The sequence below is a fragment of the Hippopotamus amphibius genome, chromosome 2 (assembly GCF_030028045.1).
Source record: "Hippopotamus amphibius kiboko isolate mHipAmp2 chromosome 2, mHipAmp2.hap2, whole genome shotgun sequence".
In the NCBI taxonomy this organism is placed as follows: domain Eukaryota; kingdom Metazoa; phylum Chordata; class Mammalia; order Artiodactyla; family Hippopotamidae; genus Hippopotamus; species Hippopotamus amphibius.
Genome location: NC_080187.1, coordinates 7,552,180 through 7,569,977, shown reverse-complemented (window position 1 = coordinate 7,569,977; position 17,798 = coordinate 7,552,180). Strand labels below are relative to the sequence as shown.

At 60.7% G+C, this 17,798-nt stretch overlaps 2 protein-coding genes across 4 annotated transcripts; one reads left to right on the top strand and one right to left on the bottom strand.

Moving 5' to 3' along the window:
- The first annotated feature begins 2,518 nt into the window (after positions 1-2,518).
- PKN3 (protein kinase N3) lies at positions 2,519-14,097 on the top strand. Of its 3 annotated transcripts, none has more exons than XM_057720934.1 (22): positions 2,519-2,664; positions 4,719-4,959; positions 5,156-5,301; positions 5,841-5,952; positions 6,027-6,154; positions 6,374-6,557; positions 7,990-8,136; positions 8,219-8,328; positions 8,440-8,583; positions 9,001-9,076; positions 9,160-9,328; positions 9,524-9,626; positions 9,738-9,805; positions 10,125-10,188; positions 10,332-10,423; positions 10,975-11,151; positions 11,842-11,904; positions 12,048-12,124; positions 12,903-12,964; positions 13,140-13,247; positions 13,393-13,473; positions 13,582-14,097. In XM_057720934.1, exons 1-22 carry the CDS (start codon positions 2,641-2,643, stop codon positions 13,792-13,794), a joined length of 2,589 nt encoding a protein of 862 aa, XP_057576917.1. In that variant the 5' UTR covers positions 2,519-2,640; the 3' UTR covers positions 13,795-14,097. The 3 variants fall into 3 exon arrangements, with proteins under 3 accessions (XP_057576917.1, XP_057576915.1, XP_057576916.1); XM_057720932.1 differs by having other exon boundaries at positions 12,903-13,045; XM_057720933.1 differs by lacking the exon at positions 2,519-2,664 and adding an exon at positions 3,445-3,889 and having other exon boundaries at positions 12,903-13,045.
- On the bottom strand, positions 14,044-17,438 carry ZDHHC12 (zinc finger DHHC-type palmitoyltransferase 12). Its single transcript, XM_057720937.1, has 5 exons — positions 17,300-17,438; positions 15,687-15,823; positions 15,251-15,328; positions 14,918-15,084; positions 14,044-14,713 (listed from the first exon to the last, which is right to left on the bottom strand). Exons 1-5 carry the CDS (start codon positions 17,397-17,399, stop codon positions 14,386-14,388), a joined length of 810 nt encoding a protein of 269 aa, XP_057576920.1. The 5' UTR covers positions 17,400-17,438; the 3' UTR covers positions 14,044-14,385.
- Between the last annotated feature and the right edge of the window lie 360 nt (positions 17,439-17,798).

Below are 17,798 nucleotides of genomic sequence, written 5' to 3'. Positions count from 1 at the left end.
TGGGCTGACAGATTTGCTTAACATCTGGCCTGCTTCACCTGTGTTAGCTGATGGGGTGCTAAAAAGTATGAGTCTTATACTTGATGGATTCTTGGGAGTTTGGGGGCTTCAGAGGACTGTGTAATTGTGTCTCTGGATTAATTTGGTAATCTTTATCATTACTGCTTTGTAACAACTGATTTCATGGTTTCCTTTGGTCCCATAAACAGATTTGGGTTTTCTGCCTTTTTTGTTCGATTTTGCTATGAACCCTTTCTCACTATTGCAAGAAAGGAATTCTGTTATGCAAAATGAAGACTAAGGATTTCCTGAAAATTGAGGCAAGCTCTCTAGGAGGTGAATAAACAAGCAAATTATTTCAATTGTTTAAAAAGGACAACAGCTTACCAATTTGAAGTATATCTCTCACCCCAGCAGTGACTTCCCTTTTGTATGTGTGGCTATGTTTAATGGAGACTTACAGGTTTTATTTTTAATGGTTCTGAGGGGAAAGGGACTGGAAGTTTTGTGATGAGGACAAGAATAGGGAGGACTTTTAAAGTGGAGGATGTGTGCCAACTTGATTAGTGACATTGCGTACTCAGATACTACCCAAGGGAGGCAAACCTAAATGTAGATGGCTTGCTGTCTGCAATACCGGGAAGCAAAAGAAGTATAGAAAGGGGTAAATGGGTCCTTATGTAGCCTGCTGGGATGGTTCCTTTCCGGTTGCTGTTACACATCTTTAATAGCTCCTTAGCCACAGAGTTTGGGCTATTCACTATCCACTGGATGTTAAGTGTGAACTTCACTTTTCCTAAGAATTACAATTTTGTGAAGCACCATCACCATCAGAGATGTAAGATGCAGCTATCTCGTCAGACTCATCCATCAGCCCAGGCCTGTATGTTTGCCCAGCCTGGGGTTCATTAGGAAAGGTAGTTGTATTCTATTTCTGAACTCCTTCCCCTTAGTGGCCACTGAGGCAGTGAAACACTTCACAGCAAACTTAAAATCATTGAGTTCTTCCATGTAATAAAGTTTTCTGGCAGTAGGATTGGATAAATGAGCCTCAAGATGGGAAAGAGACACTCTCCCGAAAGGGGGAGCTTTGCTGTTTGATGTCTTTTTTCTGAAATCCATGACCTAGCGTTAGTCAGAAGCTGATAGTCTTTTTACCTATTTAACGTTAACATTCAGCTAAGGGCACCCTGGTAACCCCCAATTAAAGGAGTCTACCATGTGCCTGGCTAGCTTCCTAGGTGTTAAATGTCTAGCCTTCAACAACTCTGTGTATATGCAAAATTGTCACACTTGGCTCTGATTATGAAGTCAGCGTGTCCCCCACCGAACCAAGTGGCCTTTGCCTATGTTCATGTCACTTAGTGAATTTGCCATTGCAGGATAATCCCAGGATTGCCCATGTTTTTGCCTATTTCACTTTCCAGTCCACTGTGAAGCAGGTGGTTAGAGCAAAATGGAACGGACGTAGTTTCCTCCTATAAAAGCACTGGAGGGCACTGCTTCCAAGTCAGCAAATAAGCCACCTTCAATATTTGACCCTTACTCACTTCCGGCCCCTTGGACGAGGCTCCTTCCAGTGAAGTCCTGGCACAGTGCTGGTGAGCACAGGATGGACAGGAATTGGCTGAACAACCCTGGATGAGGCAGTAAAGAACCGGGGTCCCCGACAAGTGTAAGCCATTACCCGACCGCCTAGAGCAGGCTAGTTTCCTGAGATGGTGGCTTTTTCTCAAGGTTTAAATGTGTATTCTGTTTAGATGAGCCCTTTAGGGCAAAGGCTGAACAGCTCTGGTTGAACCAGAAAGCTCTAGCCTAGCCAAGTGATGGAACGGAGGTCCTGAGAGATTTGGGATTCATTTGTAATTTGGTATAAATCTGGGTAAGGCTTTCTTTTCCCACGCATACATTCTTTTTTTTTTTTTTTTAAGAACTTTTATTGAGATACTGTTAACATACAATAAACTGCATATATTTAGACTGTACTATTTGGTACCCCAATCTCCCAATTCCCCCCCAACCCTCCCCGCTTTCCCCACTTGCCCACGCATACATTCTTACAGTGACTACAGACAGGGCCAAGACTCCTCGGGGGGGCGACAGGTATGGGATGAGCCCACTTTACACCAACGGCGTGAAAGAGGAAGAGAGGCTCCGGGCGGGAGCCAGGTCGTGGCGGGCTTGCGAGGAAGCGGAGGCTGAGCCGGCGCGGGGCGGCCTGGCCACACAGGCATTGCCCCGCGGCCGGCAGGCGGCGCTGTCCGCACCCGCGCCCGCCCCTCTGGGCGCGCGACCCGGGTCAACCCCGGCCCGGGGAAGTGTCCCTCTCTGCCGCTGGATCCCGGAGCGGGGGTCAGTGTCGCCCCGCGCGGCAGCCGCGGCCTCCAAGTCCCGCGGGACTCTGGGCCCAGGGAGGCGCCGGGGCCCCGGGGTCAGGAGCGGGGCTCGATCCCGCGCGGCCGGGAGGCGGCGCTGGTCCCAGGTCCCGCGAGGGCCAGCGGACCTCGGGAGGGGGCGCCCGATCCCGCGCCGCCGGCGCCGCTTCCCGGGAAGTTTCAAGTTTGCCAGCCCTGGCGGAGGGGCCGGGGCTTCCGGAACCGGAGGGGGCGAGAGGAGGGGCCGAGCGGCCGGAGAGGCGCCATGGAGGAGGGGGCACCGCGGCAGGTGAACGGCGCGCGGAGGGGACGGGCTGCGCGCGCGCGGGCGGCGGGGTGGGGGGCGCCTAGTTCACCGCGCGGGGCGCCTGGGGCTCCGGCCGCGTTCCCGGCCCTCCCCGCGTCCCTTCCCGGCCCCCTCCCCGGGCCCCCCTACACCTTGGCAGGGCAGTCCTGAGCGCTGGGGGTGAGTCGTTCCTGCCCCCCGCAAACGTCCCCAAGTCACCTCCAAGTGACTCAGAGCAGAGCCTCCCGTCAGGCCAGCCCATGAGCGCGTCTGCATCCGCAGTCAGGGCCACCAGGGTAGGCACCAAAGTTTCCTAAGATCTGTTCTTCCAGGTAGGACTCTAAGGCTGATGATGTGCATCCGCTGGGAAAGCTAAGTTGGGGGCTGGGGGGGTGGGGTGTGCAGGCACCTAGGGACCGGTCCTGGGGCGGGAGAAGGGTGTGTGCGGCAGGCGCAGGGCGCCAATCCCTCGCGGTTGTGGGGTCCTTCCCAGAGCGCACAGGCAGGCGGGGCGTGGGGACCCCAGGGGGAGGCGCCTAGCCCAGCGCCCGGGCGGGAACCTGCGGGTACACAGAGGGCTCCAGCCCAAGTGGCCAGGGGGCGGGCTTCCCGCCGGAGCTGGCAGTAGGTTCGTGTGGGCACCGGGACGAGGCTGTGTGTCTGTTATTGGGAGGTGGGGGTGGGGTGGAGGTGGAGTTCTAGCCCAGAGCTAACGGGGGTGGGGACGTTTGTGTACAAGACAGCGCCCCAGCCGCGGGGCCGAAAGGGAGAGGTGTGTGCGCACTTGGCAGGATTCCAGCCCGGAGCAGGCTGGACCATGGGCTCTGCTCAAGGGTGAAGTGTTCTCCACAAGACTCCTTGAGTGCCCCCACCCCTTGGGCAACTTTCAGGGCTGCGTCTGTCCCCTCCCTCCCTCTTCCTCCGGAGGTCCCTCGGCCTGTTCCAGCCGTGGCTTGTACACATTTTCCGATTTCCTGTTAACCTCCGCCCAGCAGCGGCTGCTGGGTGACTCAGGACCCCGGTGCCGGGCCCCCAGCTCCATGGGATCTTTGTTTGCTCAGGCCTTTGGCTCTGGCCCTCTGGCCTGGGGCCCTCAAAGGATTTCCTGAGCCCCACCCCTGCCCTCTGACAGACGGGCCAGCGGGCCAGCGCAGGCCTGGGGTGGGGGGGTCCCTGAGGCTGGGGTAGTCACCCCTTCCACTGGGCTCAGGAGATGGAGAGCCGACAGGTAAGGTGGAGGCTCTGAGAGAGTCCTTGGGGTGGGGGCGTCATGGGTCACCCTGGGCTGAGGTCAGCTTTGGCACCCGTTGGTTTGAAATGGCCTCTGGGAAGGAGGTTTTCCTCTTTCTTGCTCCCACTTGAGGTGAAGTAGTGAGAGAGCCTTCTACTTCCTCCCAGGAGCTGAGCTGGGAGTGGGCCCCTGGAGACCTGCTCAGCCCCTCTGTGCCTCTGCTTTGCCACCTGAGGTGTTGGAATGTCAGGGGAACAGCCTTGGCTTCTACTCAGGCCACAGACTGCACTGTCTGTGTGACCTTGGGAGGGCTCTTCTTAGTGCCAAACCTCTTTTCTGGTCCCCAGACCTTAGACTGGATCACAGACTGAGAGCAGCCTGATTAAGTGTGGCTGGCAGGGAGAGGCTGGGGCCCAAGAGATGGTGCCTCTCCCTCTCTGTGGTGGCTTTGGGCAAATTACTTACCCTTTCTGTGTCTCAGCTTCCTCATTTGTAAAATGGGGATAATAACTGTCCCTACCTCATGGGGTTGCTGTCAGGATCAACAAGTTAATATCTGCACAGCTCTTAGAACAGAACACCAATAGGCATTAACAATTTCCGCCCCTTACCCTTCTCTCTAATGGCAGAGGACAGGAGCATGGGCAGGATAGTCTTGGGGTTTCCATTGGCTTAGGGATACTAGCGCTAAGATCAGAGATGCTTCCCAAACCGTGTGTGTCAGTCCTGGGTGCCGTCCACACCTGCCTGCCTCCCCCTCCTTCTGTGATGACCTGGGGCCACGGAGGTGGGGACCGAGGGGCCTGACGCCTCTGCCTTTCCACAGCCGGGGGCGGGCCAGCGGCCCCCAGGGGATGAGAAAGAGGCGATCCGCCGGGCCATCCAGAAGGAGCTGAAGATCAAGGAGGGTGTGGAGAACCTGCGGCGGGTGGCCACAGACCGCCGCCACCTGGGCCACGTGCAGCAGCTGCTGCGGTCCTCCAACCGCCGTCTGGAGCAGCTGCACGGGGAGCTGCGGGAGCTGCACGCCCGCATCCTGCTGCCCGGCCCCGGGCCTGGCCTGGCTGGTGAGGGAGAAGTCTGAGCAGGCCCCTGGGGACAGGAGGCAGCAGGCTGACCCAGCTACTTGGCCTTGGCCCTGACCTCTCTCAGAGCCTCCTCATGTAGCCCCTGCTCAGGAGGGGCAGGGAGGAGAGAGCTAGGTCAGGCAGGGCTCTCGGCGCTGGGTGAGGTGTTCGTGTGCCTCCCACTCTTTGTGCACAGAACCCGCGGCCTCGGAACCTCGGCCGCTGGCAGAACAGTCAAGGGCCCGGCACCTGGAGGCTCTACAGAGGCAACTGCAGGTAGAACTGAAGGTCAAGCAGGGGGCCGAGAACATGACCCACACGTACGCCAGTGGCACTCCCAAGGTAAGGCCCTGGGATCTGAGGGGAAGAGATTTGGCTCTCAGATTATTAGAGAAGGTGGTGATCCAGCTGCTATTCTGATAGGGAAGTGCAACCCAGCCACTGACTTTGTAAGGGAGACAGTCTCACCCTTAGTCTGATGGGGGAGGCAGAGCCCCAAATCTCAACTTGGTGGGAAAGGCATGGCTCGAACCCCTAGTCTAACAGAGAAGGCAAAACACCAGTCTAATGGGGAATCCCAGCCCAAGTCCCCAGTCTGGTAGGGAAGGCCCAGCGCCTGTCCCAGCTTCCAGCATGGTGTGGAGGCTTGTCCTGATCTCATAAGGGAGGCTTGACCTTAGCCCTCCCTTGTCTGGTCTGATGGGGCAAGCTCTGCCCCAGACCTAGTCTAAAAAGGGACGCTTGACTGTAGTATCTGGCCTATCGAGAGAGGCTTAGCTTCAACCCTGGACTGATGGGGGAGGCACGCTCCAGTTCCCTGTCTGACCAGGGAAGCTCTGGCCTGGTCCCAGCCCGATGGGGCATATGTCACAACCTCATAGGAGAGAAAGCTTCTGGCAGCTGCCCAGCAGATGCTCCAGGACAGCCAGCTGAAGGTGGCCCTGCTGCGAATGAAAATCAGCAGCCTGGAGGCCAGCGGGTCCCCTGAGCCAGGTGAGGCTTTGAGAAGTGGGGGTGGGCAGGGCGGAGCAGGGCATGGGGCTGAGGGCTGAGCCCCCTCCTCCCAGGTCCCGAGCTGCTGGTCGAGGAGCTGCGGCACCGGCTACGCATCGAGACTGCTGTGGCCGAGGGTGCCAAGAACGTGGTGAAGCTGCTCGGTAGCCGGCGAACGCAGGACCGCAAGGTGCTGGCCGAGGTCAGATCGTGGTCCCCTCCCCCTGGTGCTTCTGTCTGGGTGGTACCAGCCTCTGCAGTGGGGGGAGACACCCCTGGACTGGCCATGAGGGGGCGGCAGCGAGCAGACAGGAGACACATTCATGTCTAGACCTCATCCAGGGTGTCTGCGGGTGGCCTGAGCCGCTGTCCCTGCCGTTACCCCGTGGCCCTGTATCCCCTGCCTGTACCCCTTCCGCAGGCTCAGGCGCAGCTCCAGGAGTCCTCCCAGAAACTGGACCTCCTGCGGCTGGCCTTGGAGCAGCTGCTGGAGGGACTGCCTCCTGCCCACCCTCTGCGTGGCAGGGTGGCCCGGGAGCTACGGACTGCTGTGTCTGGGAGCCCCCAGCCTTCAGGGACACTCGTGAAGCCCACCGCCATGACAGGTACCCGGGAGTCCCTCCTTCAGAACTCTCCTTCCTTTCCAGGGAGGAGCCTGAAACACAATGGGGAAGAATTTTAGAGAAGACTTCCAATCCTGGCTTCACCATCCCCTAGCTCTGTGACCTTGTGCAACTGACAGCCCCTCTCCAGACCTCAGTTTATCACTCTGTCAAATGGAGGTGCTAACAGCACCTACTTCATAGGGTTGCTGCGAAAGTTCAGTGAGTTGTTGCGTGTGAGGTGCTCAAGACCGTGCAGGCGCAGAGAGCGCTCAGCAGTGAGGCTATGATTGAAGTGAGGAACCAGGAGAGTGCTTAAAGTGCCAGTGTTAGGGAGCTCGCAGCCCTGGAGGCCTTGATACTCAGGCCCGGGCAGTTTGGACTATTAGAAAGTTCTTCCTTTTCCCAAGCTGGATCTGTCTCCAAATCTGACAGTGTTAACTCTGGAAGGCCTGAGCTTCCCACCTGGGACGCGGTGCCAACCAGAGAGCCCAGCCCCTGCCCACACAGAGCTGGTGCGGCGTAGATAGGCCACATCTCACTGTGAGCGGAACTGAGAAGGGGAAGTACGGGGGCTGGAAGGGCCCCCTCCCCTGGCCTTGGGGAATCAAGGAATGCTTCCTGGAAGGGGTGGTGTCTGAGCTTGGCCTTGAAGGGCTTATGGGAGTTAGCCAAGTAGACAAGTTGGGGAAGGTGGGGGTAAGGGCTTGTTAAATGGCCTAAAATTCAGATACTTGGGGCCACCCCATATCCTGTCTTCCAGCTAAACACCCACATTCCTCCAGTCATTCTTCCTAAGATGATCTTCCCACGCTGGGCACTGCCTTGGTTTATAAGGTCTCTCAGAGTATAACCCTTAGGCCCAGACTCCCTAAATGGTGCTCTTAGGCCCAGTGTATGTCCTCAAGAGCTGCTAGAGCCCCACTGCTTCCTCTACCCTTTGAGGGACAAATCTCTAATGACCCTAAAAATGGATCTGCTCGGTTGGCAAAACATGCTGGTACCCATGGCAGGAGGGGGGGCTGAGCTGGCGCTCCTTTCCGCTGTACAGATGGAGAAACCGGCCCAGGGGAGAGGTGGGACAGGGCAGGCAGCCAGGCATCCTGCTTCTTCCCAGGCTCTCATCCCTGCCATGGTGCTATCTCTAGGCCCTGAGCCCTGGGCAGCGTGTCACCATGCACTGTGGTCCCATGCAGCCTGGCCGAGGTCTGAGTCTACTCTTCTGCCTGTGTGTCCCTGCTTCTTCCAACACGTAGAGAGTGCGCAGGAGAGGAGGACCAGTTGGTCGGCCCCGAGGGTGGCAGGTGGTTGCCGAGGCCTAATGTGGGCAGGGTCTGGGTTTAGCTCCCTCCAGGAGAAGGTAGCGTTCCTGGGGCCCCAGGGGTCCATTGGAGGATGGCACCTAATGACGGCCCCCCACTACGCTCCCCGACAGGGACGCTGCAGGTCCGCCTCCTGGGCTGTGAGCAGCTGCTGACAGCTGTGCCTGGACGTTCCCCAGCGGCCGCGCTGGCCGGGAGCCCCTCCCAGGGCTGGCTTCGGAGCAGAGCCAAGCAGCAGCGTGGTGGAGGCGAGCTGGCCAGTGAGTAGGGGGCGTGGGGAGCTGGGGAGCAGTGATGGACCCCGCTCCTGGCCTGCCCTGAGCCCCAGCTCTGGCCCTGCAGGTGAGGTGCTGGCTGTGCTGAAGGTGGACAATCGTGTCGTGGGCCAGACGGGCTGGGGGCCTGTGGCCAAGCAGTCCTGGGACCAGACCTTTGTCGTCCCCCTGGAGCGGGTGAGGGCTGCCCTTGTGTGGACAGGGGTGACCGTGGGCCACGGGGTGGAAGGCCGGCCAGGTAGTGGCTGGTGCCGTGCTCCACCCCTCAACCTGGCCTCCCCCTCGTAGGCCCGAGAGCTGGAGATTGGGGTGCACTGGCGGGACTGGCGGCAGCTCTGCGGTGTGGCCTTCCTGAGGCTGGAGGACTTCCTGGACAATGCCTGTCACCAGCTCTCCCTCAGCCTGGTGCCACAGGGCCGGCTCTTCGCCCAGGTGCCCACCGGCCCCTGCCCTCTGACCTCGTGGGTCCCTGGCTCCGTTAGAGCAAGGAGGGCCTTTCAGACTGTGCCCCCACCCACACATAGGGGTGGAAATCGAGGTCCAGAGGGAGGAGATCTCCAGGAAGGAAGGGTTCCCAGCCCCTTTCTGAGGACTTCACGGGAGTCCAGCGGCTGCATCCTTTTCCTGACTGCCCTGCAGCCTATGTGACCCTGGACCAGTCCCTCTCTTCTCTGGGCCTCAGTTTCCGCACTGGTACCAATGAGGATGTTGAATCCATCTCTCTGAGTCCTTCTGGCTATTGCATCTGTTGACCTGGGCTCAGGCTGGGAGCCTGGAGGCTGAGCAGGTGCCCGTGGCAGGTGGGGTGGGAGGGGACTGGTCTTCAGCCCTGCCCCCTGCCCCCTGCAGGTGACCTTCTGTGACCCTGTCATTGAGAGGAGGCCCCGCCTGCAGAGGCAGAAACGCATTTTCTCGAAACGCAGAGGTGTGGCGTGGAGAAGGCTGGCGAGTAGGGAGTAGGGCTGGGGCCCTCAGGAGACCCCAGGACTGAGCCCCCTTTTGCCCCAGGTCAGGACTTCCTGAGGGCTTCCCAGATGAACCTCAGCATGGCGGCCTGGGGGCGCTTGGTCATGAGTCTGCTGCCCCCCTGCAGCTCCCCGAGCACCCTCAGCCCCCCGAAAGGGTGCTCCCAGACCCCAGCCACACCCCGGGGGGCGGCTGACCCTGCCTCGCCCAGGTGAGGAGCCTCGCCCCAGGCTGCCTGCTTGTCTGCGGAGGAGTCCCCTCTCTCCAGATGCAGACGGCGCCTGTCCCTGTCGCTCTCCCTCTGACCCGTCTATCTGTCTCGCACGGCTGTGTGTCCACTCCCCGCTCCAACTCCCCGCTATTCCATCTGCCTGTGCTCGGTCATGTGTCTGCTTCCCCCCCACAGTAACTTCCCACCCAAGAAGACCCCCTTGCGAGAAGAGATCCAACCCCCACCCAAGCCCCCGCGCCTCTACCTGCCCCAGGAGCCGACCCCTGAGGAGATGCCGGTGAGGGGCAGCAGGGCTGGTCACCCTGGGGGCTGCCTGGGTGGGGGCGGCAGGGCTGGAGGGACAGAGGAAAGGAAGCCCCGCTCTGCCCTGACCCCTCTGCCCTCACAGCGCACCAAACGCCCCCACATGGAGCCCAGGACTCGACTCGAGCCGTCTCTGCCAGCCTCAGCCACCAGGTACCCCTGGCAGGCTTACCTTGGAGTTTGAGATTTTTGTCCACCCGGGAGTTTGCGTGTCAGACATTCACACATCACCCCGGGGTCCTTGGCTTGCTCTCAGGTTCTCACTGGCTGAACCCACATTACTGAGCTCAGCCTGCCTGCCAGACCCCAGGAAACTGCAGTCCCAGGTGCCCCCACCGAGGCTCTCCAGCCCCTGCCCCTCCCGCCCCACAGGTGGGGACAGCCCAGGACCAAGCATGGGGCGGGCTTGGAGCAGCTCTTGGTGGAGCCCCAGCCCTCGTCCCAGGGGCTTCCTGTACCCTCTCTCTTGCAGGAAACCCCCCCGGCTTCAGGACTTCCGCTGCTTGGCCGTGCTGGGCCGGGGCCACTTCGGGAAGGTAGTGGACTGAGGAGGTGCGGTGGAGGGGGTGGGCAGACCCCAGCATGTTAGCGAGGGGGACTCGGGGGTCTGTGGGGCAGGGAGGGGGGAAGTAGACTCCTGTGCTACCCACCTGGAGCCTAACCTCTCTCCGGTCCCCAGGTGCTCCTGGTCCAGTTCAAGGGGACAGGGCAGTACTGTGCCGTCAAAGCGCTGAAGAAGCAGGAGGTGCTGAGCCGGGATGAGATAGAGAGGTGTGTGCTGAGGCCGGGGGGCTCCCAGCACCGGAGCACCTGGAGGGTACCCAGGATGGCAGGCCTGGGCTGGTGGCCCCAGAAGGCAGCTGAATGCTACTGGGGCTCATAAGAGGTGACCCTGTGGGGCCAGCCAGGCCTGGGCTCTCTTTTTAGCAATTGTACTTGTTAACTGTGTGCCCCTGGTCCCCTCTTCTCTGCACCTCATCTGTGAAATGGGAACAAGGTGGTTGTACAGATTCAAGACCTATGTGGGGGACTTCCCTGGTGGTCCAGTGGTTGAGACTCTGCACTTCCACTGCAGGGGTGCTTGTTCCATCCCTGGTTGGGGAACTAAGACCCTCATGCCATGTGGTGCAGTCAAGAAAAAAAAAAAAAAAAAAAAGGTCGCCCCTGTTGCGTATGAACCATCCCCTCTACCTGCCTGGCACTTTGACTTAAGAGCCAGTGACCCAGGGGTGTTGCGTGGGTGACAGGGCACAAGCAGGGGAGGTTTTCATTCCCTTGTGGGTTCCCTCCTTCCCTCTAAAGCCCACACCCTCCTCTTGCAGCCTGTACTGCGAGAAGCGAATCCTGGAGGCTGTGGGCCGCACGGGGCACCCCTTCCTGCTCTCCCTCCTTGCCTGCTTCCAGACCTCCAGCCACGCCTGCTTCGTGACTGAGTTTGCGCCCGGTGGCGACCTCATGATGCAGATCCACGAGGACGTCTTCCCTGAGCCCCAGGCCCGGTGGGTTCCCATCGCTCCTGTCTGTCTCTTCCAGCGAGCCTTCCCTGATTCCCTGTACCTGGCGACCCCTTCATCTTGCTTCCTCCAGGGTGCCCATCAGCAGAAGAGCATGGAGGCGGGGATGCCTTGTTTCAAATCCTGGTTATCAACCCTCACAGCACTTGTGACCTCAGACCTCAGTTTGTGTAGCTGTGAATTGGGCTAATAACAACTATTTCATAAGCTTGTTGCATTGATGACCATAACATTTAGAAATTGCGGAGCACAGGAACTGGGGAGCTGTAAGTGACTGCCAGCTGGAGTTGTTACTTCTTGCCCAGCAGAGTGTGGGCTCTGGAGCCCGGGTTCACGTATCAGCTCTGCCACCAGCTGTGTGACCCTGGGTGGGTCATTTGCCCAGAGTCTCAGATCCTCATTTGAAAAATAGGCATGATGGAGGGTATCCACGGTGGGCTGCTGGGAGGAGGCCAGCATAGGCATGAGGACACTCGGTGTCATCCCTGGCACAATCTAGGATCCCAGGAAGGGCAGGCTGTTATCTGGAGGAGCCCCGCCCCCGCCACACATGAGGTTCCTCCCAGTCTCTCACCCACATCTGATTCTGCCCAGTACATCTGGGGTTCGCAGGCCATGGCCATCTTGGTGCCTCCCTGCCCTGGGCCTGAACTTCCCCCTGCACCACCCCTCCAGGTTCTATCTGGCCTGTGTGGTCCTGGGGCTGCAGTTCTTACACGAGCAGAAGATCATTTACAGGTAACTTGCCCCCCAGGTGCTGGGGGAGTGGGCGAGGGGGCAGATGCTGCCCTCCTCCTGGGCTGCTCTAGGGTAGGTGGGACGGCTGTTCCCTGGGCCTCAGAGCTTCTCAGCCCCTTTGATGCGCCCCACCTTGCCCTCAGAGACCTTAAGTTGGATAACCTTCTGCTGGATGCCCAGGGTTTCCTGAAGATCGCAGACTTTGGGCTCTGTAAGGAAGGTGAGTGTGTCCCGTCCAGGATCCCGTGTCCTCCAGCCATGCTCACGCAGCCCAGGCCGGCAGGGTGGTGGGCAAGTAGCAGCTCCAAGGAAATCTGCCTCCCAGCCCTCATTCCAGGGACCAGCTGGACACATCGGCTCATCCTTCCCAGCCCTAAAAGCTCTGAAAGAGCCCCTTGCCCTGGGCCAGAGGGAGAGCCTGGGCTGGCAGAGGGCACTGGGTTCTGCTTTCTGTGGGACCCTGGCACACAGGCTTGGCTGAGGCTCGATTCCTCATCCGTCAGGGGGCGTGAAAACCGTTCCCATCTCCAAGGCTACGGGGTTAGGGCTTGGCCCGGGGATCAGTACGTGGGGTCATAAGGCTTGGTGGTTGGTTTTTTTTTTGGCTGCCTTGGGTCTTCATTGCTGCACGCGGCCTTTCTCTGGTTGTGGCGAGTGGGGCTACTGTTTGTTGTGGTGTGCGGGCTTAGTGCCGTGGCTTCTCTTGTTGTGGAGCACAGGCTCTAGGCGCGAGGGCTTCGGTAGTTGCAGCACGTGGGCTCAGTAGCTGTGGCACAGGGCTCTAGAGCGCAGCCTCAGTCGTTGTGGCGCACGGGCTTAGTTGCTCCACAGCATGTGGGATCTTTCCAGACCAGGGCTCGAACCCGTGTCCCCTGCATTGGCAGGCGGATTCTTAACCACTGCGCCACCAGGGAAGCCCCCGCGGTTGATTCTTACAACTGCAGAGGTTCTTGTGGATGACCCACCATGCCGGCATCAGTGTGGATGTTGGTTTGCAGGGATCGGCTTTGGGGACCGGACGAGCACCTTCTGTGGCACCCCGGAGTTCCTGGCCCCGGAGGTGCTGACCCAGGAGGCCTACACGCGGGCGGTGGACTGGTGGGGGCTGGGCGTGCTGCTCTACGAGATGCTGGTGGGCGAGGTGAGCCCTGGGCGGGGGGCTGCTGGGGCCTCCAGGTCGGGTGGGGTGGGGGTGGGGGTGGCCCATGAGCCCTGCTGAGCCCCCATCCCCGCAGTGTCCGTTTCCAGGAGACACTGAGGAGGAGGTGTTCGACTGCATTGTCAACGCGGAAGCCCCATACCCCCGCTTTCTGTCGGTGCAAGGGCTCGAGCTCATTCAGAAGGTGATCGCCGCAGGGTCCAGGGCTGGGCCGGACAGCGGCTTGCGGCTCTTGGGGCGGGGGTCTCCCTAGCCGAGAGGCTGGGGAGGGGGAGGAGGGCAGTGCCTGGGGCCGAGCACCCTGAGTGAGCACCTGTCCTCTCCCCCAGCTCCTCCAGAAGTGCCCCGAGGAGCGCCTGGGGGCGGGCGAGCGGGATGCCGAGGAGATCAAGACACAGCCTTTCTTCAGGGTGAGTGGCCAGGGCCGCCGTGGTCCCCGCGCCTGGCACAGTGGGGACGTCGAGGGCCCACGGGGCTCCCGTTCCCGTCGTCTGAAGCACCTCTGCCCTCGCCCCCAGACCACCGACTGGCAGGCCCTGCTCGCCCGTGCCGTCCGGCCCCCCTTCGTGCCCGCCCTCTGCGGCCCCACCGACCTGCGCTACTTCGAGGGCGAGTTCACGGGGCTGCCGCCCGCTCTGACCCCGCCCGACCCCCGCAGCCCCCTCACCGCCCGCCAACAGGCCGCCTTCCGGGACTTCGACTTTGTGTCTGAGAGGTTCCTGGCGCCCTGAGGGCCTCCCGGCCTCTCCACCCCGTGCCCCCGCAGGCGGTTAGAGCCTCGGCCTGCCCACCTGTCTGCCCACCTGGGCGCCCTGGTATTGATGAGCCCTTGGGACTCAAGGTGGCAGCCACGGGCTGCTGTCACGGGCTTCGCTCAGTCACCGGGCAGAGTGCCGCCCGCCCCCTTCTCCTGACCACCTGTCCCCTGCCCCCTGCGAGACCTGGACCAGAAAGGGTGGCACGGCAAGGAGTGGTTGGTTTTTTTTTTTTAATACTTGACTTGCATTATGGATGATTAAATTTATAAAACTGTGCACTGGAAGCAGTCTGGCTTGGGGGGCGGGTAGAGGTCTCCGAAGCCCAGGTCCTTTGTGTCTGAGCCCCCCCATGGGTCCTCGTCCTCCTTTTCTGCCTTTGGAGGGCAGAGCTGCCCACCGAGGCAGGGCTCTGCCCGCCCACTCCACTCTGAGGCCTGGGACGCGTGGGCAGGAGTGAGGAGCCCCAGGCCCTTGGAGGGCCAGCCCCCTGGGTGCAGCCCCAGCCCCCTGGGTGCAGCCCCTCTGGTTTTTAGGCACAAGATGGTGGCCCGGACTCCAGCGACCCTAAACAGCCTGGCTGCTGCCTTCCTCCTCCTCCTCCTCCTCGGCCCAGAGGGTCTCCCAGGACCCTGAGGGCCATCCGCAGAAGAAGTGGGCCAGGTTGCGGGTTAGGCCGCGGTCGAAGGGGTTGCCGGGGCGCTGGCGGAGGTAGGCAATGCGGTGTGAGGAGATGAACTCCCAGGTGGTGGTGTTGTTGGCCACCAGGTAGAGGTGTGAGGCTAAGAGCAGGCTGGCCACTAGGGAGAAGAGTGACAGCAGCAGGAAGGTGGCGAACAGGAGCCCACTGGACCGCAGCCAGAGCCCCCAGGGCTGGAAGAAGCGGAGGCCAGACCTGCAGGGACGGAGAGGGACAAGAACTTAGAGCTGGGGGGGTGGGGTGCAGAAGAGGGGGCGGCGGGCTGCCCCAGGGAGCCCAGGTGGGTCAGCCATTCAGGAGAAGGTCTAAGGCTCCTGCAGAGGGAGCCTGGCTCTCTGCACACCCGGTAGGTGCCTGCTGCCTGCCCTCCCCTACACCCAGGGCGCTGGGGGAACCCACCATGCCAGGTACAGGCCCCACAGAAGCACCACCAGCTGCAGCACCAGGTAGGCCACGAAGAGCGGGTGGTTGCGCTCCCCCACGCAGTTCTCCATCCAGGGGCAGTGGTGGTCGTAGCGGCGGACACAGCGACGGCACTCACGGCAGTGCCGGGCCCGCAGGGGTTGCTGTGGGCACAGAGGGAGTCAGGCCTCAACACCAGCTCCCCTCTGGGCCCGACAATGAGGGCAGGAGGTCAGGGCTGGCATCTGGGAGGCCTTCCTGGAGGAGGGATGAGGTCCAGGAGTTTCAACCTTGCCCGCCCCCTGCCACGGATGTCCCTGCATCACCCACCAGCACCATGCAGTATCTGCAGCGCCGCACGGGGATGGCCTGAGGAACCATGGCTGTCTGCTCTTCCTTGGCCTCCTCCTGAAAATGGGGGGACAGAGTATGAGATGGGGTTCCCTTGGGAGGCAGAGGACACTGGTGGGTAGCTCCCTTGGGAGCCAGCTTAGCTCTGGGTGTGCACATTTTGGGGCCCATCCCATGTGTAAAGGTGGTAGAGTGGGGCAGAGTGCCCTGGATTGCTGTGTGACCTTTGCCAGTTACTTCCCCTCTCTGGGCCTTGGCAATTTCCTCATTGTAGCATTGTAGCATGGGGCTCTACATCTGGCAAGACGATTCCCTGGGATTCCCTAGGAAAGGCCTCAGCAAAGTCCAGCATGAGACTGTGACTGGGGCCTTGAGTTCCCTGTTGGAGGGAGGAGGTGTTTGGGCCCCTGGTTACCTGGGGCTGGGGCAGGACATTCACGTATCCCGGGTCCATGAGTGACACAGCCAGGTAAAGCAGCAGGGAGCCCAGCACCAGGAGCAGGAAGGTGAGGGGCAGGAGCAGCTCCCCCTGCTCTTCCCACTGCCGCAGTGCTGGAGAGGCCAGAGGGGGAGAGTGAGGCTGGGGCAGTAGAATAGGAGGGTGAAGGGGAGGGGTTAGCTGCAGCTGGGCAGTGTGTCCCTGGCTAAGGGAAGGCCTGGAGATGGAGTCTGATGAATGGTCAGGTGTGGCCACTGCATAGTGTTCAGGAGGAAGAAGTTCAGGTCCAGCAGGAAAAAAAAAAAAAAAAAAGAAGAAGAAGAAGCAGTTCATCTACACTCCCTGGAGGGCAATAGGGAACCATGGAAGGATATAGGGTCAGCTATGTTTCTGAAAGCCCTTTTACTGCTGGAGTAAAGGTGGATCAGAGGGGAGGCCTATCCAGGACACGGAGAGGAGCATGTCTGGACAAGGGCACTGGAAGGAAGGGTGGAGCAGACGGGATGGACAGAGTGGGGTAAGGGGGCTGATGGGGCCAGACTTGGCTGGATGTAGGGGAGAGGGAAGAGGGGTCTGAGGGGTCTGGCTCTGAGAATGGGAGAGGCTGGGCAGGTCCGAGATGCTCAAGAGACAGAACTAGAGGAGGGCGGGGCCCGCAGGCTGGGATGCTGCAGAGGGACAGTACAGGAGCCCAGGCCAGGAAGGGTCCAGTCCATGGAGGTGACTGAAGGTTTCTGGGGGGCAGGGGGCTGAGGAGGGAGGGGCAGGAGACAGCCAGATAGCAGAGAGTAGACGACTCTGGTGCCCCTTGACTTTAAAAGGGAGCGGAGGAGGAAGGAGTGTTGCATTGGGGGTTTTTTTTCCGATGGGGAGACAGCCGGTTTTTAGGCTAAGGGGCAAAGGCAGTGGAGGAGACGTGACGTCTTGGGAGGAAAGTGAGAATGCCCCGGTCCGGGGGCTTAGGCTGGAGCAAGGAAGGACGGGTGTCAGCTGTGGTGGTGGTAGTGAGGGAGGGTGAAAACTTGTGCTGGAGGTGGCCTGTGGCAGGTGAAGAGGGGGAAGGGTGGAAGGGGGTCGATGGGATGAATGAATGCTACCAGAGCGAGAATCAAGGATGAGGACATGAGGGACAGGCTGCTCCCCTCTGCGGTGTTCTCTTGCCTGAGGGTGGGGAGCCTGGACTTGGGCAGCTAGAGGCCACGGGGCTGGGCGGGATGCCAGTCCTTCATCTAGTTGATCCTTGGAATCTTGGGAGTCAATTCCTGGGAAGGGTCGGGCGGGTCCCAGGATCAGGGGAGATTGGGGCTCGAGTCGGTCGTCAGATCTGGTGGGCACCGGGTGGATCCTGAGACAGACAGGGTATCTGGCAGCAATCAGGAAGATTCTGGGATTAATTAGGGATCAGCTGGGTGGTAGGCGGAAAGCAGGTGGCTCTTGGAATGAGAGATGGGGAGGGGGCCTCAGGAGCTGGAGGAAATAGGGTGAATCCCAGGATCTCCTGGGCTTTGGCAAGAGACTCAGTGAGACCCAAACATCTAGGGAACCCCGCGGAATCGGGTGGGTCCGGGGTCGCGCGGGGTCCGGCTCACCGGTATCATGCAGGAAGAGCACCAGCGTGATCCCCCAGGTCAGCACGGTGTGCCCGGTCCGCACCAGGACCCCAGGGCTGAGGAGCGCCCAGGGCGCCATCGCCTCCGCCCGGGGCCCCACCCGGAAGAAGCGCTCAGAGGGGCGGGCCCTCCGAGGGAGAGGGCCCGCGGCCACCCGAGGATTGGAGGATGCGGGCTGTGGGCGGAGCCGGATTGGGTCAGGGAGGCTGTCTATTGGACGGCAGCTGCGGCCGAGTAGGCCCTCGAGCCAACAGGTGCCTGAAAAGGCTGAGGGCGGGGCCGGCGCGCGCGCAGCCGGTAACTCCCCCAGCCCCACCCCCACCAGCCAGGTAACTTTCGAAAGCCGGGGAGCAGTCGCGAGTCTCGCTCGACCCAGCCACACTGGGCTTCCACCACCAGCCTCAGGGCCACAGTCTTACGCATGCGTGCAGCTTCCTGGACGCTTCAAAGATCCAGGTGTTGCGACTGCAGCTTGCAG